The following is a 25,262-nucleotide window of genomic DNA, read 5'->3' on the forward strand; positions in this document are numbered from 1 at the left end:
AGCGTAGAACAAGACCGGACGTTGTGTTGGTATTTTTCTTAAAAAATAAAAGCACAGAAGTAGCCTTTTGGAATTCAGTAATTGCGTCAGATTAAAATAGACTTTTTAGGATGTTCATAACCCTGCCAAGTTGCTTGATATATGTTTGTTTTGTACAGTATAGTAACAGCCAGAAGAATCAATGAATTATGTATGTTATTTTATCAGTTTAAATGAAAGTATGTAATTAACAGGAAGTAAAATATTAGGCTACTAATGTAGGATAATTTCCATACACTGTGATTCTACGTGTGCATTCACTAACCTTTCATTAACGCGTGTTAACACAAGTACGGGGGGCTTCAGCTTAACTGAAGCTTGTCTTCAGTTAACAAGAAAATACTAGCCGAATAACAAGGATAAAATACACTGACATAACAGTTGGTGGCGATAATGCATTGCCTGGTTGCAAGTCACCATAAAAAGGAGAATTACATCAAAATGAAAGTGTTTTACTACTTTCATGTTTTTGTTTTGGGGGAAAGATGCACATGTCTAAATACTGAGGGGCATATGTCCTCTGCGGCTCCCCTCAAATTTACGCCTATGCAAATCTGTCATAACACTTTATGTAGCCCCATATTGTGTGTCCAAAATATATATTATATTATATTATATTATATTATGTTATATTATATTATATTATTAGATTCAATTAGATTAGATTAACTTTATTAATCCTGAGGGAAACTGAGGGGCCATGCAGGCCACAGTAAAAACAATAACACAACAAGACAAAAAAACAAGCCAAAAACAACAAATTAAAAACAATAGAATAAAAAAACAACAACAACACACACCTAGAAAACACTACCATTAAAGGACTAAACTCTCAAAAATAAAAATCGGAGGGCAGAGGGACAATAGTAGAAAAAACTTAACAGAAAAAACACTCCGAGGATAAAGTACAGCCTAAATACATAATTCCTGTGAAAATTGGCCTAGCTACGTGTAAAGTGCGAGGAATTAAAATTGGAAGAAAGGACTTCCTCAGCCGTTCCTTGCTGAAATGCATACTAATGAGTCTGTAACTCAAAGTATCATGTTCAGTGTTTCCATATGGGTTTAGGAGGACTTTATTTTGAAATATGAAAGCGGAAGTGTAATCTTTTATTGCGGGCATGACGCCATGACGCTGACAGTTTGCATTAGCTAGAAAATAATGGCCTCATCGTAGTAAAAAGCCAGTATGACATCTGTATTTAACTTAACATTTAAGAAGTCACCAAAGCGGACCACGTAAGCTCTCATGTGGACACATTAGCCCGCTACAGAGCAGCTCCGTTACGTTACTAAACCGGGCAGCTAAGTGACGTTGGACGAGGACAGCGGCAGCGATGACGCTCAGGACAACCAGCCGATATCCTCCTCGGACATGTCCACTTCTGCTCGCCATCTTTCTGCTTACTTTGAGTGTACATTTGGCGAGAGCAGCTTCTGAGTATGACCCTTATAAAATCCTGGGTGTCAGCAGGAGTGCGAGTCAAGCAGAAATCAAAAGGGCGTACAAGAACCTGGCCAAGGAGTGGTGAGTGACTGACAGGCTGTCCCCGACAGGGACAGCAGGCCGGCGCTGACTGTGGCACATCAGCCCTGTTCAGTTAACGGGACACATCTGACATATGAACCGATGCTTGTTGACTTTAACTATCACAAAATAGAGCATTTTAATCCTGCATGAGATAGTCGTGATATATGATGTCCTGTGTGGGCTGTTTCAGGCATCCAGACAAGAACAAGGACCCCAAAGCAGAGGACATGTTCATCAAGGTGTCTAAATCATACGAGGTGGGTGAAAATGCATAATAAAATATCATATGTCCTCCAGTGTCTTTGACTCACTTTCTGTATCCAGGTCTCCATGTAGGTATCATAACTAGGGGTCGACCGATATTGTTTTTTCAGGGCCAGTACTGATCATTAGTAGTTAATGAGACCCATGGCTGATATTTAAGACCAATATGCAATTTCAGTTAAAATGAAAATCATAATATTTAGAAACTGGAATATAACAAACCACAAAAAAACAAAACTTTGTTTAAATGCCTTTCGCCATTGTTTAATAAAAACTGACACATTCAACATCACATACAGCAAGTTCCCAGCAACTTTTTTAATAACATCAAGTGAAAATTTAAATGAAACATAAATCGATAAAAATAGCTCCCCGAGGTTTTACAAAGTGAAAGTTCCTCACGTGCTGACGTTTTCTTTGCACTTTTAAGATTAATTAATTTTATCAGTGATCATTAAAATAAAACGCTGGTACAGGTAATCAACAAAATCCCAAATACCGGCCCCGATAATCGGCCAGGCCGATAATCCATCAACCCCTAATCATAACATTTACAGCACAGTCACTTGTATGTTTTATTCTCTCTTGTTAACAGATTCTATCTAATGAGGAGCGAAGGTCTAACTTTGACCGCTATGGACAGATGGATGAAAACCAGCCCTTCGGCCAGTCACAGCATCACGGTTTCCGCAGCTTCCACAACAGCTTTTACTTTGACGAGTCTTTTTTCCATTTCCCCAGGTACAACTTCTGATTTGTTTTGTCTCTTATTAAAGTAGTTGTCACTGTCATTTAGTTACACAGGAAACTTTTGGTTAAATGTCTCTCACTGTGTCCTGCTTGTAAAGATGCTATTGTCAGAGGAGTCCATGAGTACTGTCAATGGTCCTCTGAGGATACAGTCAGTACCCATTTTAACGTCAAATCACAAAATCCTGTTTGATAAGGGAAAAAAATCCCCTTTTCTGTTTCTTCAAAGAAACATTTGTTTTTCCACATTCGCACAATTATACTCCGAAATATTTGTTTCCCAGCATGCTGCTGTGTCCACAGTAAGTGGAGTAGGTTTTAGTTATTGGTAATAATAAGAACTCCAAACTGCCATCACCCACAGGCCCATTCCTAGATATCCAGTTGCAATCTTGTATGATGAAGCTCTGCAGTTAGGGAATGTCAAATTCATTGAACAGCTAATCAGTCACCAGAAAATGGATGACAAATTGACTGAATTAGGCTACAGCTTCTCAAATGTGAGGATGTGCTTGCTTTTCTCCATTTCAAACCAGTGTAAATGGGATACTTTTGGATTTAAAAAAAAAAAAAAAAATAGGCTTTGTAAGAAATAGGTAAGCACATTCTGTAATCAATCATTAGCAACGATAGCAATCAGTGTTAACAATCAGTTATTGTGATTTTTTAAAAAACAACCTAAAACATATGCTAATGCTTTGCTTTTATCAAACAATACCAAAAATGATATTTTTTTACTCAATCAGAACTCACAACAACATATTGCATATTCCTTAACAGTATTGCATAGCCTATGAAACGATGAATGAAATATGAATGTTTTGCTTTGCCTGCTTTATTTTCCAGTGTTGCAGCCGCGCTCTTCTTACAGACCCCATGATGTCTGCCTTGTCATGAAACATGCCTTCAAAATATAACATTCAACTGATAGCTAGACTTTACACATTGTTTATATTTCAAGATCAGATCTATTTGATTAAATTTCACACATTCGATCAAATTACAAACATCCAATTAATCAAGCATCGATTAACCGCTACCATTCCTAAGTTTGGGTAATTCAAAATGAAAATAATTCTTAGTTGCAGACTCAGCGTGGTATGATGTCAGTCTTTTATTTTGATTTTGAGAATAAAATGAAAAAAAATATCTGCACTCTTTTGTGAGATGAACAAACTAAAGGAGCCTGTAGGTTGAATGGTCTATTTTGGTACTTTTTTTTTCCAAAGAAGGATTTCTACTTCTACTCAGGATGCTGCAGCAAGATTTATAATGAGCGAACAAATTGGAGTTGCAGACAGTTTACTCTGAGGTCATGTCCTGAGAGCACCCCCGTAGGCTCTCGCTAAAAAAAGACTCACCGTCTTTCTTCCGACCCTCCTTTAGGTCCAGGGACTTTGCAGACAGCAAGTACCTGCTTCACCACGCGCAGTTTAACAGCGACGTCCTTCCAGACAGCCACAGGAGGCCGTACCTCATCAAAGTGACCTCCGAGTGGTGCTTTGCGTGCATGCACATTGAGCCTGTGTGGAAGGAGACGGTGCAGGAGCTGGAGCCGCTGGGTAAGTCTGCTGTGACTAGACTCCCATCAGTCTGCCCCCACACACGCTCAGGCTCAGGGCTGGTTTTTCCTAAAAGCATCACAACATAAGGTTGATGTTTCCTCAGTTGCAGGCCATTAAGGCAAATGCAATTCCAAGAGAGCCGGTCATCTCATGTATTATTCATCAAGGTTTATTTGTTCTTCTTGGTGTCCTGGAACAAGGAGTAAAGCCAGGGGAGGGATTCAACTCACTGTCACAATTGTCTGGCACTGGAGATGAATTTAAAGTTGTTGAGTTAATTCTGCTAATTAGAAGTGCTGTTCCCAGTGCCCTGTAGACCAAGTCCCATTATTATTCTGTAATAACTAAGTGCCCTGCCCTGGAAAAATATCCGGCATGCTAATGTACCCACCACTCTTTACTACACCAAAGTCACCAGTCAGAACCAGCACAACATTTATTTATTCAATGTGAATGAACATTTATGTCTAAAGATTTTAAATTTCAATGTTTAATGAATTGTAGGCTATATCACACATTGGATATATTGTATATATTCTTGTTGCTATTCTTGCTTCTGTATATCTTGTTCATTGTTGTAGCTTTGCACACATATTTATATTTTGATATTTTTAACTTGTATACTAGTTTGATACATTGCATTTTAGCATAAGGCACGGTTTATATTCTAAACAGTCAGCACATTATCCATATTATAATTTCAATATTCACAGGTTAGTGCCAATAATCTGATACATTTATATTTTATACACTTACATACTCAGCATATTTACACGCTTTATTTTAAATATTTAAATATTTACATTCTGTGCTAATTGCCTACTCTTACTGTGTTTCTATTTTCTGTTTTCTATAGCTGTGCTGGTGCTAATTTCTACTTGCTATAATTCTCTATTCTGGCATCAGAGCGACTGTAACAAACCAAAATTTTCCCCCAGGATCAATAAAATATTTCTGATTCTCAAAACCTTTAGCCTAAAGTAAGCTCAGTATATAAAGCTATTCTAGCTTTGCTTGATATAAACAGCATTTTCTGCAAAATGCTGTCAAAAACGTATTGTAGTTGAATTCGTAGCTTTGCGGAAAACCATGGCAAGACTAACATAAAGCTTATCATAGTGCATATGTTGAAACTTTATGCAGAAACCTTATGTTTCAACAACGCTTTGGTCAACATGGTTATGCTAAGGCACAAACACCACTTGGTTCGGAAAAGATCATAATTTGCAGTGATGCCTTGAACTAAAACACCTGCTTTTTTTGACAACATCCTCACTGGAGAAACAGCAACAGGTTGCTGCCAAACTTCCTCATCTGGTGCTTAAAAAGCCACCAGAAACACAGCAATAACTTGCTAAATCATAACCACTTTTATTGTTTGTTGTTCTCGAAAAGTCATCTGCAGCTTGGCAGGGGTCTCGCCAAGGTGTCCCGTCATCCAGTATCCTCTCCACCTCCTAATGACCAAGTGCTCATATGCTACGTCACTTTAGAGAGATTTGATACATTTGAGAAATGGGAATGTATTCGTGGTTTGCAGAAACATACAATGCCAGTGTTTTCTTATGGCCACTGGGTGATGCTATGATATCATTAAATATAAAAATAAATGGACACCTGTATGATAGTGTCAAAAACAGGACATTTTTGGAATCATAAAAGCAGAGTTTATGGCAGAACAGTTGTACTGAATTACATCTGATTACACAGATGTACATTATAACGACGCCACCGAGTGTTTATTTGGTTTTTTAGCTATTAGATGCTCATGTTAGCTAGTTGCTAACTTTGTCTGCCATTCGGTGCAAAGCAGGAAGCTTAAAATGTGATATCAAGCTTCCGTCTCCTGTGGCTACAAACGAGATTAATTAGAGCTGTGAGGGTTAACCAAAACAGTTAAGTTGTGACCAGGATACAAAAGTTAAATGCTAACAAGCCACGTAGAGCTGAGATGGACTGCAGAGTTTAGTTTGTCTTTTTTTTTCATTAAAAGGGACACCTCTCACATTATGCAGTCATTTCACTTATTGTTCATCTACAGTATTGACAAATGCATCCCTTTTCTATTTGGATGCAAAGCTGTCAAACAGAATCCCCCTTTTGATTGTTAAAAATCAAAATGAGAAAACTTGCTTCAGAGCATTTCTCTCTCGTCATTTGAAAGCCAGCTTCGGCCTCTTTATATCGCTGTGGTATACAGCTGTATGGATACACAGCATTCTGTGAGACACTAAAAACAGATATATGCATCTTTCATGAACCCCATTCATTCGCCAGAACCTCACTAATTTCAAAGGCTCGAGTAAAAATCCCACAGCTAGGAGTGGTTCTTCTTTGAGACTTTCAGTGTTTCTGTTTGGTAAAAGAAATAATTCACTTTAAAATTGCTTTCATGTTTGTTGTGTTTGAATAATTTTACGGCTCAGTTTTAATTCATGTCAATCTCTACTTGAAATGCATCCATTGTGGTTTTGCTAGAATATTGTTGTATTTTCTGCCCCTTTCAGCTTAAACTAATTTGAATGTAAAATAGCGAAAAGTCTAAAATCAGTAACAAGGCAGCTCTCTGTGTTTGCATATACTGATTTTTTTCTCCAAAATCACTAAAATAACACAGCCTGAAATTACTTCCAGGTAGTGTTTCCCCTTCATTGTGAGAACACTCGTGTTTTGCTCCACTGTATCAGGTACAATAGCGGTCTATTTTTACTCTTACACCAGGTGTTGGCATTGGCATTGTGGACCTGGGTTATGAGCGGCGCCTGGCCAGCCAGCTGGGAGCTCACCGCGCTCCCTCCATCATCGGGCTGGTGAACGGCAGGGTGACATTCTACCATCAGACTGTGGTACGAGAACACCTGCGACAGTTCATCGAAGACCTGCTGCCACAGAAACTGGTGGAAAAGGTAAACACAGCAGTCATGAAAACACTATCACTATATGTTTTACCTATAATGAATTAGAGTAATGCTGATTATTAGCATAGATATAGGTCCGATTTAAAGGTGCACTATGCAGGACTGTCGGTTATTGTTTGTAAACGCCCACGCCCGTTAAAGTGAAAGTAAAAGCCAACCCTAGATTCAGTTTCCTTTGGCATTTTGCCTCACTATATAGTGTAAAACTTCAAATAAATGCCCAGTCCCAATTAAACAGTCACTTTTACTAGCCTGCTGTGGTGACACATTTTGACAAATAAAGGACTGTCTTAATTAGAGGCCTGGACTGATCACCATGCAGTTAATTCTTATAAAGGTTCTTTGGATGTATAAAACCAGGGTGTTGGCTACCTGCTGGACTTTACGTTAGTTATCTGCTTGGATCACACATACATAATGCATATATGTTTGAATTTTTGTCAATATGGACCTGCGACATACAGTGTTAACTTGGTAAGATTCTCCGCAATTCAGTTATTCAGTTCATTTTACTGAAACCATGAGCACCAAAGAAGACGGTATTATTGGCATAGAAAAAAAGAGAGATGCAAAAAAATGAGCCAGTAGACCCGGAGGACCATTTTTAAAAGCCAAGGAAAAATGTCTAAGTGAACTAAATTCATAATGATCATAATCACATATTTGAAACTATTTTTACAGAATTATTAGAATTTTTTCAGGTTATTTTCTTACTTGAGGCCTTGAGGTCAGATTTTTGACCTCTGCAGCTGCTTTTTTTCATGTTTGGTCTCAGTAGATTAAGTATCTCCTCTTGGAAGACGTGCTGTTGAGTAGTTGGGGACACAGGAAAGGTGATTTAGGGGAAGCAGGGTGAGCACACTTGTTTGTTTAAACTCAGGGATCAATAGAACCTGCTCACTCATAGATGTCTGCAAAATAACCTTATCTGGGAACATGTAGTGTCTTCCGAGGGCGGACTGGTGTTGTTCTCTCTGGATGGCATACGCTGTGTTACACGCTGCGTGTTTGACTGTGATTCTCCTCGATCAAGTATTCAATAAATACTGTGTGTGTAATTCATCTATACATCAGCTCTTATAAAAATTCTGCATTCACACCCATAAATGTCCTGAACAAAGAATGTAAGGGAGCAGGGAAAGAGAGGGATTACTTATGTTTGAGTCTATTCTTTTCTTTATCTTTTTTTTTTAGGAAAATCCTGCATAATATACTTTTAAGTTAACACATATTTACAAATATCCCTCATCAAGTGTGGCTTTAAAAAGTAGCTAGTAAATAAATATTTTGTTTTAGGTTAAGCCTGGGTAGATTGTTACTCATATTTAGCGAGAGTATGTTTTTGAATTTTGCCGTTGTTTCTCCAGATCACAGATAACAACTACCTGGCTTTTCTGGATAACTGGCACGTGGAAAACAAGCCCAGCGTTCTCTTGTTTGACCAGGTCCCTGTCATTCCCCTACTCTATAAGGTGAGCAATGCACTTACACACACACACACAAGATCACAAGTGTTATTATTATTGGACAAAATGTTAAAGTGGGAATCAGCGTGGCTCTTCAAGCTGGTTAATATTCTGAGTTTTGGTGCAGTTTCCACCGAAACGAAAGAAAGATTGATTGATTAGACCCCAACGGCAACTACAGAGGCATCTGTGTGAGCAGCTGTTTCTCATTAACTAACGGATCAATATTTCCTCCTTTGTTACATAGAATTTACCCTTTTAACCTATCACATTCAAATGCACACAGTATTGTTATGTATGTCAATAAATTTGTTTGATAGCGACAGAGAGAGAAAATAATTTAGGGCCAATTAGTTATCCTAGTTACACCTGCAGTATTTAATCTACACAGTTTTATAAAAACAATCTGCCCTGCCCTATTTATTTCAATGTATTTATTTCTTTCATCTTCCCACTCCATTCTCCAGTTAACAGCGTTTGCCTTCAGAGACTATGTGCGTTTTGGCTACGTGGACCAGGGTGTCACACACAACACTCGGCTACTACGGCAGTTCAACATAAACACATATGCCCCCACCATGCTGCTGTTCAAGGAGGACACAGAAAAGCCTGTTGACATCATTCAGGTACAAGAAATGCATTGTAAAACATTTTAAGGGGAACACCACCTAACTTCAGAATCCCAATTTGTTGTTTCTATGGCTTAGGAAAGTTTAACTAATAATTGTGAGCATGAGCTACACTCTCTCAAAGCCAGAAACCAAAGAAGTTAGTGATATCATCAAACTTTTGATGGCGGTCTAGAGCTGCTCCATGGCCAACGCATTGGAGCCTTTTTTTGAATACAGAAAAAACACAGAGTTTTTCTATTGTAGTCTATCAGTTTTGAAACAGAAAATGTATATTTCTACTCAGAATATTCCCCTGGCTGCTCTCAGTGTCATCTACAACATCTTTTACAAGTCATCGTCTATGGAGCGGCTCCAGACTTTTTAATTTTCTAATATTTTTGAACCATAGAAATAACATGTATAAATTTTGAAAATAGGTGTAGTTCCCCTGTAAAAACCATTTGCAATTTTTGTCATTTTGCAATATTTTACATTTACTCTTCTCTAAAGTGTCTTGCTTTATGACCGTCACAACCACTGCACTTCCTCTCTTTCAGGCCAGAGGGATGAAGCGACAAATCATGGATGAGTTTGTCTCCAACAACAAGTTCTTACAGGTGCCACGGCTGGTCAACCAACAGCTTTTTGATGAGCTGTGCCCTGTCAAGCAGTTCCATCGACGGAGGAAGTAAGACATTTTCTCAGCAGAGTGCTTAGCCTCTGCTCCTGTACTTAATATATCCTCAAATGTACCTCCTTTGTAATTACACTTGATCAAAGGAGGCGTCTCTGTTTTGCTGAACTGTTATAGAAAAGAATGTAAATTACACCAAGCCCAGATTTGACTTTAAACATCATATGACAACTGTAAGAAGCTGAAATCCAAACAAAACAGTTGGACAGACATCACAGCGGCTGTCACAGTGAACTGAAATGTTGTGTGACTGTGAATGGTTTGCAGGTACTGCGTGCTGCTGATCACAGGGGAGGACCAAGCCTTTATTCCAGGCAATAAGGCCTTCCTAGACTTCGCATCGGTTAACAAAAAAGACGTGCTGCGGTTTGCGTACGTCTACCAGCGTCAGCAGCAGCCTCTCTGTCAGGCACTGCTCCACAATCAAGCTGCACTCTCACCTCAGGTCAGTGGCAGAAATGCATAAACAGTGTACACACATGCATCAGTCATATTCTCGCCTTGTTGCAAATTCAATAACAAGCTTTTAAAATAAAATGTATGACACAAAGGAACTTATCTGAAGAGAAAAATGATTCCCTCATGCAGTATGAACGAAGATCGAGGACAACGTGCACCTGCTGGCAAACCTTTTATTGCACATACAGAATATGATATGTGTCAGATTACCGATATGTTCATCCTGAGACTCTGCACAGCCTCAGTTTACAGTAGAGTTGCTTTTTCTGACTGACAGGTGGTGATTCTTGAGAGGCGGAGCCATGCCGGCAAGGTCCTGTTCCGCTCTGTGAGTGGTGGCTGGAACGGCAGTGAAGAAGATAAATACCGTCTCCACGAACAGCTGGAGCTCCTTCAGAAAGACCCCACCTATCTGAGCTCAGATGCCACCCTGCCAGAGCTGAACAACGAGATGGCCCCCGTAAGAAGATGCACACGCACGCACGCACGCACGCACGCACACACACACACACACACACACACACACCTTAATTTGAGATCATTGGGGCTGCTGACATTGAAACATTTAACTGGATGTCATCGCTGTGTGTTTCTTTTTCAACCTCCTCAGATCTTTATTGTTCAGTGGATGAATGCCGCCTATGATTACATCCTTCAAATATATGATGACCTTCTCTACTCCAACTGGTAAGACGACACTCACCCGGAGAGTCTGCACTTTTCAGCGCAAACAAGAGAAAGACAGACAAGGCGGCATGCTTCCTGAAATTTATCAGAAGCTGAGTCATGCGTGGGCATCAAAGTGTAACCAGAATTATCTGGTATGTGTGTCCCATCATAGCTGTGATGCCCTCCTTCAAAAATGTAACTACATGTAGAGGTTATAGGGAGGCTGCGAGGACTGTTGTTGGTTGATAAGAGCTGCTGTGTGCTGTGTTTAAATAATGACATTTTTCTGTCCTCAAGGCGAGAGATGATGCCCATCCTGTCGTTGATCTTCTCAGCGCTCTTCATTCTTTTTGGCACAGTCATCATTCAGGCCTTTAGGTGAGATCACCATGACACTGTTTGACGTTGCAACATTTTAATTATTGAGATTAAGTACACTTTAAATCAAGTCATAGAAAATGCTTGATTTAAAATATCTTATTGTTAATGATACTGCCTAGATCTCCATATAGAAATGGGTTATTTAGCATTTGTTTATTTCATTTGTCTTTTAATTCTGTGTGGCTACTCCTGGTTTGGTAAGTGAGAGAATACTGGCTGACAGTGTTGCCCTAAAGAGCTGTTGGTGTCCACACTGATGATTTCCTTTTTTTGTGGTGCATTTTCAGCGAGCCAGCTGAGAGCAAACCCCGGAAACCAAAGCCGAAGGAGCAGCCGCAAACTGAGGATGATGCATCAAGTAGAGCTAGTACTTCAAGGTAATGTAGTGAAGTGCATACAGCAGCTGGATCCACAGCAGAGAGCCTGCTTTATTCGGGCAACCTACTTTATTCACAACATGAGCTGTAACAGCCGAAAAACTGGAAAATCAGGGCACCAAAGAGCAGATTGTTTTTAAATTCCCACACAGACTGCCTGAACAATGGTTTATAAAAACTTATTTTGCAGTTGAATGGCTGTTTATCCAACTGGCAGGACCGTGGGGGGTTTGTGGTTTGCTAACTTAAGCACGTCCTTGAATTGTCAAGACAGCTCCCAAAGCTCCACAAGAAACGTTCTCATTAATGATGAAACATGACTCAGCAGCAAAGTGTTAATAAATTTGTATTTTCTGTCATGTAGCCAACTGCACTTTAATCTACAACTAGCTGATGCACAGTGCTTTCCTGTGATAATCAGGTTTGGAATTTTACTTTTGCTCTATCCAATAGATCATAATATTATTATAATTATATTGTGATATAAAAGTTCAGACTTATGAAGCCTATTCTGCTCTCCAGTGAAAGTCTGAACCAACCTCGAAACAAGATTACGGTCTCTTCAAGACATCACTTTTGTTGACATGTAGCTGGGATTTTTACATTTGGGAACATTTGGCAGGTGTGCACGTTCATCTCAAAAGGGCTTGTTTATAATTACAATAATACTTGCATGCCACATGTACTTTGAGACTGTGAGCTGAAATGATTCCTCCTCTCCATACTGGCTGTAAAGCATCCCCTCCTACAAAACTACACAAGGTGTAAGCAGTATGACCAAAATCTTTGATCATGGTATTTATAATTTTGTATCAAATTCACAGTATATATTATGATCTAGTAATTGTTCTTTAAATTCGATTAACCATACTGTACTTCATCACATTTTTATTTAAATTTTATTTGGAATCTCCATATAAACAACAAAACAGCTGCCTCACACGTGACAACACTCGAGTAGAGATTCTTAAAAAAATGCTTTAAGGTTCCTGAGAACAGTAATTTAAAGTTTTAAACATTTCAGTATTTACAATTTCAGTCTCCTTCTCCTTGTCTCCCAAAATCGCATTGCTTGTAAGGCAGTTTAATTTGCAAGATCACACAAGAATCCAGCCCTGATTTTCTACATTATCAGCTCCAAAAGTTATTATCATCATATCAGCAACCCCCAAAATACACTGTAATAAATAAGGGACATAATCCGTATAAAAGTAGTTCCCACGTTTCTTTTCCTTTCTTGTAACTTTCCCTGCCTCTGTCTTTCTCTTTGGTCCATGCAGCCGTCCTCCTAAGAAGGACTTTGTGGAAGTGACAGAACTGACAGACATCACGTACATCAGCAACCTGGTCAAGCTGAGGCCCGGCCATATCAACGTCGTACTGGTGCTCACCAACGCCTCTAAGAATGCCCTGCTCAGGAAATTTGCCAAGGAGGTGTTTTCTTTCTCTGGGTAAGTCTCAGCAATGGAGGGCATGTTTCAAGATTTTTTTTGTAGTTATTTATTTCCATTAGTTTATTTGTACATAAGAAAAAGTACAATTTGTACAAAAGAAAGCGGCCTTGTGAGTGCAGACTGTAGCTGAACTCTGTTATCTGTTAGAAAAACGTTGAGACTGTTTGAGCTTGTTAGAAGGGGCATCTTAGACCAGCCTTGGTCCACTTTCCTCTGCCACCACAGGACCCAGACCCTCCACTTCTCCTTCCTCAACGCTGATAAGCACCACCACTGGATGCCATCACTCCTTCGCTCAGCCTCTGACGCTACGCAGGGCGACGGCCATTCAGACGAGGATGAAGAATCTCCAGACTACTCGGGCCATGTCCTGGCCCTCAACGGTTACAAGAAATACTTTTGCCTCTTTAGACCCGTCTTCACAGGGGACGACCCCAACGACTCCTCATCCGAGACCTCATTCTCCTCTGACAGCAGGAGAAAGTCCCGCTCCAGGTCAAGGTCCAGCTCCCACTCTCGGTCCAGATCCCATTCCAGGGAGGACGGGGCTGCACCCAGAAGGGGCTCCAGCAGGGCCACCAGCATAGAAGTCCACCACAAGCTTGACAGGCTGGGACTGTGGATGGAGAGGCTAATGGAGGGCACCCTGCCCAGATTACAGGTCCCTGCTTGGCCCTCTCTTGGTGAAACCACTAACTCGTCCGCGGGGAGCTGAAACCGAAAAAGGTTGAATGGCAGCAGGTACGCTTTGCAATCTGCTGATTGAGTTCTTCAGCGAGAAAAGTGCAGCACAATGTTGCAGTTTTTGAGTTATTATTTAAGTTCTCTTTCACAGAGGTATGTTGCTGCACTTGAACTGTTGCAAACCTGCTTACAGAATGTCTCATTTTATCTGGAAATTGATGGTTTAGAGTAGCGTGCTACCACAAACCTTTAAAATGCACGTATTGAGGCAAAGGTAAAGTCTGCGCTGCGCGATGCTGCTTCATGTCTTCTGTACAGAGACAGAAAAGGGAGAGACTCTTGGAAAACAACAAAAGCTGTATTACATACAAACACAGGCAATCTTCACACACACACACACACACACACACACACACACACACACACACACACACACACACACACACACACACACACACACACACACACACACAGGTGGTGTTATAGATGAGGTACTGTCTCTGTTCCACATAAACAGCCCATAAGCATCATGGTACAGGCATTAGATGAAGCTAGCTTTTACAGATTAATCCAGTTCTTTGTGTTGTTTTCTGCTCTTTTTAACTTTGTCTCTATATTTATACATTCATTAGGTGAAATCATACAGCTTGGAGTAAGCGCACTTGTTTTGCTCTACTTGAGTCCTTTGAAGCACCAAGAGCCTCTAAAATTTGTTCCACGCCGGAACATATCTTCACCATTGACAGCCCTCTATCATGAGTTTTTACTTTTGGCCATATGTGGAAGCAGGTTAATACAAATAAAGGCTTGGGAACTGAGCCTGATGCACTGACTTTATAGATAAATTATATTTTTTATTTTTAACCTTTAGCAGCCTAAAGTTGAACTTGATAATTGTCCTTTTTTTGCTGTTATAGGTCAAACACAACTTTTTGATTCCAGGTATTAGGACACAGAGAATTTCAAAGCACTGTAAGCAGCAATAATCAACTTTGACACAAAACACCATAAACATTTTTTTAAATGGTTAATTGAACTGGATTCTTCCTGATGTTTTTCTGCTCAGACCAAGTTGCCATGTCTTGCTGCTGTTCTGTTTAGAGATTTAACATAAACTATGCTACAAGCCAAGTTTGAATTCTGATCAAGTTAAATATCCTTTTGGATAGATGGTACCTGAAACTTTACATCTGCCTTTTTGTCTTTACATTTGCTGTTTATTTGGTATTTGTCTCACCTATTTTTTATTTTATTTTATTTTTAAGTTCTTGTCTATTGTCTGACTTGACCTTTTGAAGCCTGTGCCCTTAAACCACTGTAAATGTAGATGCATGGAATACATAAACTTAAAATCACTAATAAATGTTTAGTGAATTTGCACTGGCAACTTAAATGCTTCAACCCGTCTCTCTCCTCCTTTTACCCTGTAAATGAATAATTTGCTGCTCAACAAATAACATTTGCAGTACACTCTTATAATTATTTTCTTTCTGTATGTCCATTTGTGTCTATATCCAACTGTGAAAATTGACCTTCAAATAATTAAGAGAAACTCCTTTAAAACACTTTATTTATTAAAATATGTGGATTTGATACATAATTTTGGTCATGCTTCTTTAAACTAGGTAATATTTGTAGCTATAACGATACAGCATTCAGCATGTTAATGTTGGTAAATGGCAGTTGTGGAATGTAACAAAGTACATTTACTGTACTGTGTCAAGTGTGATTAGAGGTACTTTCACTTTACTTAAGTAATCAATTTTATGCAACTTTATATATCTCTACATCTCAGAGGTTAATACTTTTTATTCCACTACATATGCCTGACAGCTTTCAGATTACAGTTTCTCATACTTTTGCTGTCCAGTGAAAACCATGTATCTATAAATGTCCCCAAACAGCATATTATGTAGCTAAAGTTGGCACTGTTTCAGACATCTACATCAGTAAATGGCAGCATACACATTAATGTAGCAGTAATATCAATCTAAAACATCATCTTTAATAGTAAAACGATGGCAGGGAACATGTTACTTTAGAACCAACACTAGAGGCACATTTTAATGAAAACACAGTACTTTTACCTTAAGGTAAGGTAAGGTTTGAATGCAGGACTTACTTGTAGTCGAGTATTCCCACAGTGTGGTATTAGTATTTTTACAAAAGCAAAGAATCTAAATACATCTTTCACCACTGGTAAATAGATAAATAATTAAGGAATAATTAATTAAACTGATTAATAAATTAATTTTCCAGCAAATAGTTTGGCAATGACCTTGATGTTGTTTTAATTAATACTACAGTACACAGAGTAAATTTAAATATATATGACATTTACAATCAGCAGATAATACATGAAGAAATATTTACCATAAATAGAACTACTGCTAAACATGAATTCATTTTCAGCAGCATTTTAAACAGTACATGTCATAGCAGCTCAAAGAAGCCACGTGTGTTTTTGTACCACAATCTGGACTCAGTACTCATGAGGAATGTCAAACACTTTCTTCATGGACAGCTCCTCTGGGCCAAAGGAGACAGGCAGCAGCTCGTCCACAGTCATCTTTAGGTACGAGCCGTCGGGCTTTGACAGGTACACATCCCAGTTTGATCCAAACTGTGAGGAAGATCACATAAAAAGAAAATATAGCAAGCAGTAAAAACACCCCTTTTTTTATTTTTGTGTGTGCTCCTGACAACGAAAAAATCACAGACAGGGTCGCCCTGAAAAAGGAGGACCATGGAAACCCCCAATAATCATGTCAGTTCTAAATATAAGAAATTGTAACTACATTTTATAAAATGAAATTCCCCATTACTTATTAAAACAACAGAAAGTAACCATTGTATTTAGTCTTTTTTTTTATACAATTATTATTATTATTTATTACAATTATTATTTATTAAAAAAATAATAAAGGCAGCAGGCCACATGACCTGAGAAATTTCACGGTCTGACCTAGGAGAGAGACAGAGAGTATATGCATGTGTCAATATGACTAGAGCATGGGGCCTCTAGCTCACCTGCTAGAGTGTGCGCCCCATATGCCGAGGCCCTTGCAGCGGCCCAGGTTCAATTTCAGCCTGTGGCCCTTTGCTGTGTGTCAACCCCCCTCTCTCTCCCACACTTCCTGTCATTCTACAGCTATCCTGTCAATAAAGGGGAAAATCCCAAAATATAATCTTAAAAAAAAAAACAAAACGACTAAAGCATATTTGGGAGGGCCCTGACTGGACATCATCAGGAAGCTAGCCATTTCTGTGGGCGGTCCTGATCACACACTGGAAACTTGAACAACTGCACCAAACCAGTAGACCGGAAGAGATTATACCTCTCTTATGAACTGCCTGCAGCCACCACACGGGGAGATGAACTGGTCATTCAGGTCACTGCAAGGAACATATGAAGAAGAATGTAGGTGAGAAGCAAAACAGGGGAAATGTATTAGAGTTGAACACAAAGATGACAGTGTGTCACAGTGCTCTGACCTCCTACCTTAAACCTCACCCATACCCTCGCTATTGATTACTCTAATCATACTATAAGTTCCCTATAAGTTCTTTCAAACATTCCCAACAGTCTAATGCAAGGGTCTAAGTTTTGTTTCCAAATTGGTCTGCGTCAATTCATGATGTTAATGTCATTAATTCTGTTGAAAAAAGTCCTCTGCTACTTTCATGTTTTTTGAAGGGGGGGTGGGGGGGGCATGTTCTGACTACTGAGTGGGATGTGTCCCCCCCCCGAAATCTACATCTAATCTATGTCTCATGATCTTAGGTTTAGAGTTATATTGTAGACTTTGTTTTTGGTGGGGGGTTTTCTGTTTGTGTTTCTCTTGTTTCTTGTTACACATGTTCTGTTTTATTTTGTATTATCACTTCTCATGTGTCATGTCTGATTTTACTCCATTGTCTTTGTGTGTTTCTCTGATTATCTTCACCTGTCTGGTTTGTCCTTTCTTGTTAGTCTTCCCTGCACACCTGTTCCCATCCCTGTTTCCCCCCTGTTCCCTGATCCACCTGCCTCAGCTGTGTGTCGTTGTCCTGATTAGCTCTCTGTGTATATATACCTGTGTGTTTCCCTTTGTCATTTGTCAGTTTGCCTGTTATGCCTGCTGTGATCTTGTTGTTATTCTCCCTGTGATTGGACAGGTTTCAGTTCCGTTTTTATTCGTGTTTCATTTGTGCTTTGTGTTTTTGGATACCTGTTTGTTTTGGACATTTTATCAGCATAAAGTCTGTTTTTTGTTTGTATACCTGGCTGCTTGTTTTAGTCCCTTGTGACACTATGTCCTAATATAACTCACTACAAATCTCTGCATTTCTACTAATGCCCCTCTGTTCTGTACACTTTTATTATAAAGCTAATAAAAGCATCATCACAAGGCATTAAAAGAAGCTTCTGTTCGTTTAGATGCAACCACTGGCAGATTAGAGAACCTGCCTCCCAGGCGCGGGCTCAGGGGGCTCCAACAGCCAGAAAAAAATGCATTGCGTAAGTTGAGACTGTTAATGATTAATTTAGGCTCATAAATTCTTGTTCTCTTTACTATTGCTGATGCAATAGCCTGCTGTCAATTGTGTTCAGGCTTTGTTTTTGTAGATATTAGAGGTGGCTTAAACTCATCTTGTATTGGTTGTGAGCAGTATGTTTTGTTAATGTGTTGTTGGCTTTGAGTGTACCTGTGCTGGATATTCTGTGCTGTTGAGATCCAGGTGAATTTAGTTATTGTGCTGTTTGTTGTTGAAGTTTTCCATAAAATAGACTTTTGTTGTGTGATGAAACAAGGGAAAGCTTAAGATTTCATTATCTGCAAAAAGAAACTGAGCCATGAAGAGAAAGGAGTCTTGGTTTGGTAATACAGGAATGATGACTGACAGGATGGACAGAGAATGGATAATGTAGACGTACCTGGCAATTGCAATTGCCTTGAAGCTCCTGTAGCCTTCAGACACTGCCTTTGAGATGGCATTCCTCTCAGCACACAAACCCAAATTGTAACACGCATTCTCCACATTGCAACCTACCGGGGACATCAGGTACTTTTAGTGTGTTCACATCACTGAAATGAATCTGACACATTAGAGAAAGAAAACAACTGGAGTTACAAACAGAGGCCTTTCTGCCGTCAAAGGGGGCTGTTTATTTACTTATTCTCTCCTGATTAAGTAGTTACTCAAGGGGTCTTTGCACTCACAGCTGTTTGCCAGCTATTTGGCCTCACACACACACGTGACTCACTCAGCTTTGTACAGTCCAGCAACATGAGCAGGACATTTGCGTCTGGCTTATTGTTGACTCATTTGACATCCATGTGTGTGTGTGTGTGCCGCGCTGTTGACGCAATGATAGGAGGTCATTGGAAGTTCATGGGAAAACTAAGATTTGTTGATCCTAAAAATGTGATTTTATTCAACCAACTTAGAATAATGACTTCACCTGGTGAGGGGATTTACGTGGGGCATGTTAATATTAAACCTTCCCTCACCGCGTCCAGTCATTTCATCTGTCTGTTGTCAGGTAATCATTCACAATTCACAAATGATCCATTTCCTTTTAAAAAAAAAATCTACATGTTAAATGATGTCAGACAGCAGCAAGAAAAGTCTCAAACACAAGTTACGTAATGCTTTGACTCTCACTGGTTTCCTGCCTGCAAATGTGGTAGACTTAACAATACTTTCTTCTAGATGTACATTCCTTCAATGTCAAAGAACTTGTTAGTTTAGTTTAAGGGAAACACTTTCGTGATAAGAAGGCAGAATTCAGAGTTGATCACTTATCTAAACCTTCTTTCCTCATGTCAAATATTTACCCTAATCAAACAACCCAGAAGCAAAGTTTCACTTGTATCTTACCTGTAAACACACAGTTGTCGTGGGTCAAGAGAGCAGCTCCCACTCTGAATTTGCTGTAAGGACAGTAGGCTTGCTGCTTTGCCTCATGGGACTGGTGGATCAGCCTCTGGACCGTTTCCTGGGACAGATCTCTGGAGCCATGGTCCTTAATATGCATCACCCCCCTGCTCAACTTGACTTGGTCCATGATTGCACTTGGGGTTTGTGAGGTTGTTTTTGAGTCACTGAATGAGTCTATTGTGGTTCAGCTTTAAATGGGGATGGTACAGGGGGAAGGGGGAGAGGGAGCAGTCACAGCCAATCATTGGCTAGGATGCCAGCACGTTGTCATGAGGCAATGAGAGGCGGTTTTGTTGTTGTTGTTGTTACTGTTGTTCATTTTGTACAGACGTGACTGTCTGCAGGAAATTCAAGCAGGATGCTGTGACTCACATGCATTAGTTAAGTTTTGTGTAAAATTGTTTCCTAATTTCTTTTTTTCCTTATTTAGTATGTGTAAGTGTGCAATAGATGACCAGTATCAAAGGAGACCATTTGAAAAAAATATGCACCTTTATTGGTAAGCCCAGCTTCTCTTTGAGCAGCTGAGAAATGGAGGCTTCGAGGACCAAAATGATTCCTGAAGTGATCCCCAAAACCTGTGACATGGTTTAACATCACTTCCAGAAAACACTACAAACACAGTAGAATAAAAGTACAAAGTGCGTTTAGTTGTATTATTCATCAGACTTTTTTTTCATAATAACCTGAATCGTCTCTCTTAGGTGATATAATTTTTTTTTTTAAGTAACTTTACTGTGTATTTTTACCTGTTTGTGTTTAAATTAGTTCACAATTGTAGGGTGTAATCCCAGATAATTCATTTTTAGCAAATATGTTCATGTTTATATGTAAGTAATGTCTAGAAGACAACCAAAAATATCCGTTATGGCTTTGGTCCATTAGGATCCATTCGAATCTTCATCACAATATTGTGTGAGCTGGGTATTAAGACTCTCATTATAGGTTCTGGGTGACCCAATTGATCCACCCGAGGTAGTTTCTGACCTTGGTGTAGACGCCAGGGTATCTAGCAAGGGCACAACGGTAGCCCCAAGATACAATGCCCTCAAGTTTACCGTTGCAAACAAGAGGTCCTCCTGAGTCGCCCTGAGGATGGAAAAGTAAACAGTTACACATTTTTTTGCAAAAAAATAATCATTTCCTAACTGAGCTGAAAATCAGAGTGTAAAAAGCTTTTAAATTTCATCATGGAAGTCTATGGAGATTTATTCTCAAGTGGCCATTTGATGATTGAAATTTTTGGCACTTTGGCATTGGCTTGATTTTTCAGCCGCTTGTTCCAAATATGGTCACTTCTTGCTCGAAATTTCCAAGATGGCAATGGCCAAAATTCCAAACTTGAGCATTCATAACAATAGACCATAAAGCAATGGCTGACATCACCTTGACTACGTCCATAATTTCTTTACAGTGAGTGACAAAAACAGAGCTGAGACTGAAATATTGGACTTACATTTGCCACTTGGCCAAAAACAAAATTCAAAACAATGTTGATACTGTTTGCCTACTAGTCTTGCTTCTTTATAAGGCAAAAGCATGTGTTTTCAGCTTGTTCCACTGCCCTCAAGTGGTAAAAAAAACCCCAAAAACTTAAATGCAGCTTTAACAGCATCAGATTTGAGAGTAACAAATGTGTCGGTCCTGTGTCTGAATGCAGACTGGGACCAGACTGTATAAAAGGAGTGGGTGTATCCCCCATGACATTACACACTGGTTTGTGATCAATCATTTTGAAGCCTCAAGTTTGGTATTTTGGCTGTCACCATCTCTTTTTTGGGGGGGAGCTGGAGGTGTCTATATTTTGCTGAGAGGTTGGAGCTGTGGAGGAGCGAGGGATGGAGTTTACTGAGAACCTGATAACCCCTCTGTGATAGCCACTTGTCAATCACAAAGTAGCCACGCCCTGAAGCATACCTTGCTTTATCACATACATACACACACACGCACACACACACAACTTTGTGCCTCACCTGGCAGGAGTCTTTCCCTCCAGACTGGGAACCAGCACAGACCATGTTATTTGTGATCCTGTAGTTGTAGTACTGCCAGCAGTTGTTGAAGATATTCACATTCACAGACCTCAGTACAGGTGACAGGCTGTAGCTGTTGAGCCAGGTCACACCCCAGCCGCTGACGGTGCACTGGGTAAGGTCAGCCAAGGGTGGTGAGTTCGGGTCTGGCAAAGAGGCCGGCTCAACCCTGGCGTTGATGACAGCTGGACGATCCAACTGACACACAGAGAACATTTTCCTCAGTCAGTCGACACAGACAGCTATTGCTGAAGGTAGCATTTTACATTTTCTATTCGCATGAAAATGTGAGTAAAGAGGGTTACTGCTCTTCTAAATGACCTACTGTGCTGTCTGAAACAGAATACAATGACTCACACAAGAGCAGATGGAGGCAAAAAAGGATAAATAAGTACATCAATGTGAAGCAAATTATTTGATAAAGGGGTTGAATGTAACTGTATCTCAATCAGGTCTCTGGTTCAGTAGGTAGTAAGCATCATTTGAAGTGGGTTTCAATGGAAAAATTGTTACAGTGCACTGGAAATTCAGTTTCACTGAAAATCCCCGATATGCACAATAAAAAGCAATGAGTCAGTATTCTCACTGAAGTCACTAAACAAGCCTTTTCACTGTATCATAGGCAGGTCAATACAGAGGAAACTAATAAAACAAATAATGAGAATAAATTGAAAATGAGTATTTAGCCTGTGGAAACAGTAGTCTTCTGTAGCTCTGTAAAAAAATCTCCCTGATGAAACTGCAAGGGTTGTTTTGGCTTGTTGTCGGTAGCAGTGGTAGGTAGTAGTATATTTACTCAGATACTATACTTTAGTGCAAGTTTGAGGTACTTGTTCTGTCTCTTTGTAGTTTCTTTGCATCTCTATTCAGTCATTTTTGTCTCTTTACAGTCATTCTGTTTCTTTGTAGTTTCTTTGCATCTCTTTGTTGTCATTTTTGTCTCTTCAAAGGACAATTTGTGTCTCTACAAGGTATATTTTTGCCTTCTTTGGTCATTTTGTATCTATTTGTAGTTGTCCTGTGTCTCTTTGTAGTTCCTTTGCATCTCTTTGGGGACACATTGTGTCTCTTTCTAGTCGTTCTGTGTTTCTTTGTCATTCCTTTGCTTGTCTTTTTTTTTATATATATAGTTTCTGACTCTTTAGATGTCTATTTGTGTCTTTTTTGGTCATTTTCTATCTTTTTGTAGTTGTTTTGTGTCTCTTTGTAGTACATTTACATGTCTCTGCATGGTCTGCACATGTTTATTTAAGATACATTTTGCAGATGAAGGCAAGGGGGGCACTGTGATGTAATCCATCCATCTTTTATATTTATTTATTAATCAATTATTAAATAATTAATAATAAATAAATAAATATTTAATAATATATATCATTCATATTTATTTGAAGATTTCTGTACTTTTACTTGGGTAACATTTTTAATGCCAAACTTTAACTTTTAAAAGAGTACTTTTCCAGTGTGGTATTAGTAATTTTACTCAAGTAAATGATCTATATACTTGCTGGAGTACCATTTTAGTTGAATTTACTTCCACCACTTATCAAGCATTGACAAGGCTAATATATTAAATCTTTTTAAATGCTGTGAATTGCATATGTGTTTATATGTGTGACACTTCTCAGTGAAAGGTCCGATGAGAATGTCAGACCCTACATTATTTAGAAATGTATATTGGTACACTTTGACATGTTTCTGTGCTGCCGGCCTCAGAAATGTGTTGCAGATCACTGTCTCATCAGTTTCAATCAGTAATCTAGTCATTGTCTGAAATCAGTTTCAACTCACAGTATCTATATTAAATCCATATCTGAATATGATACAATAAGTCATATTCCACAGTTATCCCTCACCTTAAGCATCATGATATCATTGTCAAATGTCCAGGGTTGGTACTGAAAGTGCCTCAAGACTAAGGAGACAGTGAATGTCTGCTCAAAGCCCTCCACCCTATGGATGTTATGCTCACTCAGGACCACTTTGATCCGGTGCCTCCTGAAAAAAGCACAGTAGAAGGCATAACAGAAGATTCTTATGGTGCTTGTTAACCAACAACAAAGAAGACAATTCAGAACTTATTTTAAGTCACTTAAGAGTGCAAAGAGAAAAAACAATTTAAAGGTATTCCTAAAATAAATAAAATACCAGTTTGGTTGATATTCCTTTGAGTGCACAGGAAAAAAAAAATGATAAAAATGATAATGATATGTTGATGTTTTATGAAACAATCAACGCCAGTTTGACTGATGTTCCCTGGTTTGCGCATTCAAGCACAAAAGCATGAATTAGGAGCAAAACATGTAGATATTCTGTTTTTGCAAATCAACCCTCCAAGTTCCCACGTTATCAAACTGCAGTAACTTACGGTCTCCAGCAGTGGGCAGCAGTCACCACCCACTGCGGGTGGATGAGGGTGGCTCCACAGAAGTGGTACCTCCAGTACAGGAGGGAGGCCTGATACTTGATGCTGTAGTTTTGTACCACTCCACCCCCAATGATTCTTTGCCCATACACACCTAAGAGCCAAAAAGGGGATTAGACATAGAGAGACTCTGTAACCTGGGATTAGTTAGTAGCTTTTAGTTATTACTCAGATTAAGTTACACAAAGCTAGCCCTGGCCCCTGAGTGACCGAAGGTGTGTTAAGAGGACAGTATGTACTGTTAATGTATTCTCAGATGCCATCGTTCCTCACCTGTAACGACACTCAGAAGGAGCAGTGAAAGTTGACAGGATGGAGACAGGTTCATCTTAGTTGCTACCAAAAAGAAACAAAGTGAAGTAAATGTATCTTTCAACCAATTCATTTGAACTTAAAATCCAAAAAGTGTCACTAATTAGTATTCCATTGGTACCAATACAAAGCTGTCTCACCTTATCAAGAGACAAGTGAGAAAACAGTCCAAGCCCAGCATCAGCAGCATCAGCACTCACACCCTCACACACTTCTCTCATCCCAGGACATGCAGTAAACCTTGAGAACTCTCAGGCCTCTTTTATACTGTAACCATGCCTGTCACTCTCATTGTTCCCTGCCATTGTCCACTATATATCCAAGTGTCTCTCACACAGAGAGAGCCAAGAGTGTGACCTAGTACATGTGATTCCTTTTTCTTTTTTTTTCTTTTTTTTTTTACAGCGGCCTTGTCTTTCACTACGCCTCTCTTTCTACAGCCCTTGTTCTCACAGATGCAGCCTATTGTCTGGTCGTGGAGACAAAGTGAAGCTTTACGGGGATGAAACCCAACAAGCCGGAGAAATGATAGAATATACTCACCAGACATGTCGCTGGTGTATCCAGTGATGTTACAGAGGGCTGGACAAATGGTGTCTGATCTATTTGCCCCCTAGTGCACTATTAACCTGAGACGTTGCAGGACATAGCAGCAGCTATTCGTCAACTGAACAAGGAAAAACCTCTCCTCAGAAATCCTGTTTA

At 39.4% G+C, this 25,262-nt stretch overlaps 3 protein-coding genes across 3 annotated transcripts; 1 reads left to right on the forward strand and 2 right to left on the reverse strand.

The window, feature by feature from the left end:
• Nucleotides 1-1,147: 1,147 nt before the first annotated feature.
• LOC121953850 (dnaJ homolog subfamily C member 16-like) lies at nt 1,148-15,255 on the forward strand. Its single transcript, XM_042501102.2, has 15 exons — nt 1,148-1,567; nt 1,761-1,827; nt 2,430-2,575; nt 3,971-4,146; nt 6,871-7,055; nt 8,435-8,539; nt 9,001-9,159; nt 9,702-9,832; nt 10,106-10,283; nt 10,575-10,757; nt 10,908-10,984; nt 11,264-11,344; nt 11,635-11,724; nt 13,005-13,175; nt 13,404-15,255. The coding sequence occupies exons 1-15, from the start codon at nt 1,377-1,379 to the stop codon at nt 13,891-13,893; spliced, it is 2,430 nt and encodes an 809-aa protein (XP_042357036.1). The 5' UTR covers nt 1,148-1,376; the 3' UTR covers nt 13,894-15,255.
• Nucleotides 15,256-15,415: 160 nt separating this feature from the next.
• On the reverse strand, nt 15,416-19,956 carry cdab (cytidine deaminase b). The gene is made up of 4 exons (XM_042501123.2): nt 19,728-19,956; nt 18,781-18,892; nt 17,201-17,258; nt 15,416-16,485 (listed from the first exon to the last, which is right to left on the reverse strand). The coding sequence occupies exons 1-4, from the start codon at nt 19,912-19,914 to the stop codon at nt 16,345-16,347; spliced, it is 498 nt and encodes a 165-aa protein (XP_042357057.1). The 5' UTR covers nt 19,915-19,956; the 3' UTR covers nt 15,416-16,344.
• Nucleotides 19,957-24,825, reverse strand: LOC121952901 (serine protease 1-like). The gene is made up of 6 exons (XM_042499778.2): nt 24,698-24,825; nt 24,519-24,581; nt 24,189-24,339; nt 23,677-23,818; nt 21,761-22,018; nt 19,957-20,876 (listed from the first exon to the last, which is right to left on the reverse strand). The coding sequence occupies exons 2-6, from the start codon at nt 24,571-24,573 to the stop codon at nt 20,727-20,729; spliced, it is 756 nt and encodes a 251-aa protein (XP_042355712.1). The 5' UTR covers nt 24,574-24,581; nt 24,698-24,825; the 3' UTR covers nt 19,957-20,726.
• Nucleotides 24,826-25,262: the final 437 nt, after the last annotated feature.

This window comes from Plectropomus leopardus, chromosome 2, assembly GCF_026936395.1.
Source record: "Plectropomus leopardus strain MGB_pleo_1.0 chromosome 2, ASM2693639v1, whole genome shotgun sequence".
Taxonomy (NCBI): domain Eukaryota; kingdom Metazoa; phylum Chordata; class Actinopteri; order Perciformes; family Serranidae; genus Plectropomus; species Plectropomus leopardus.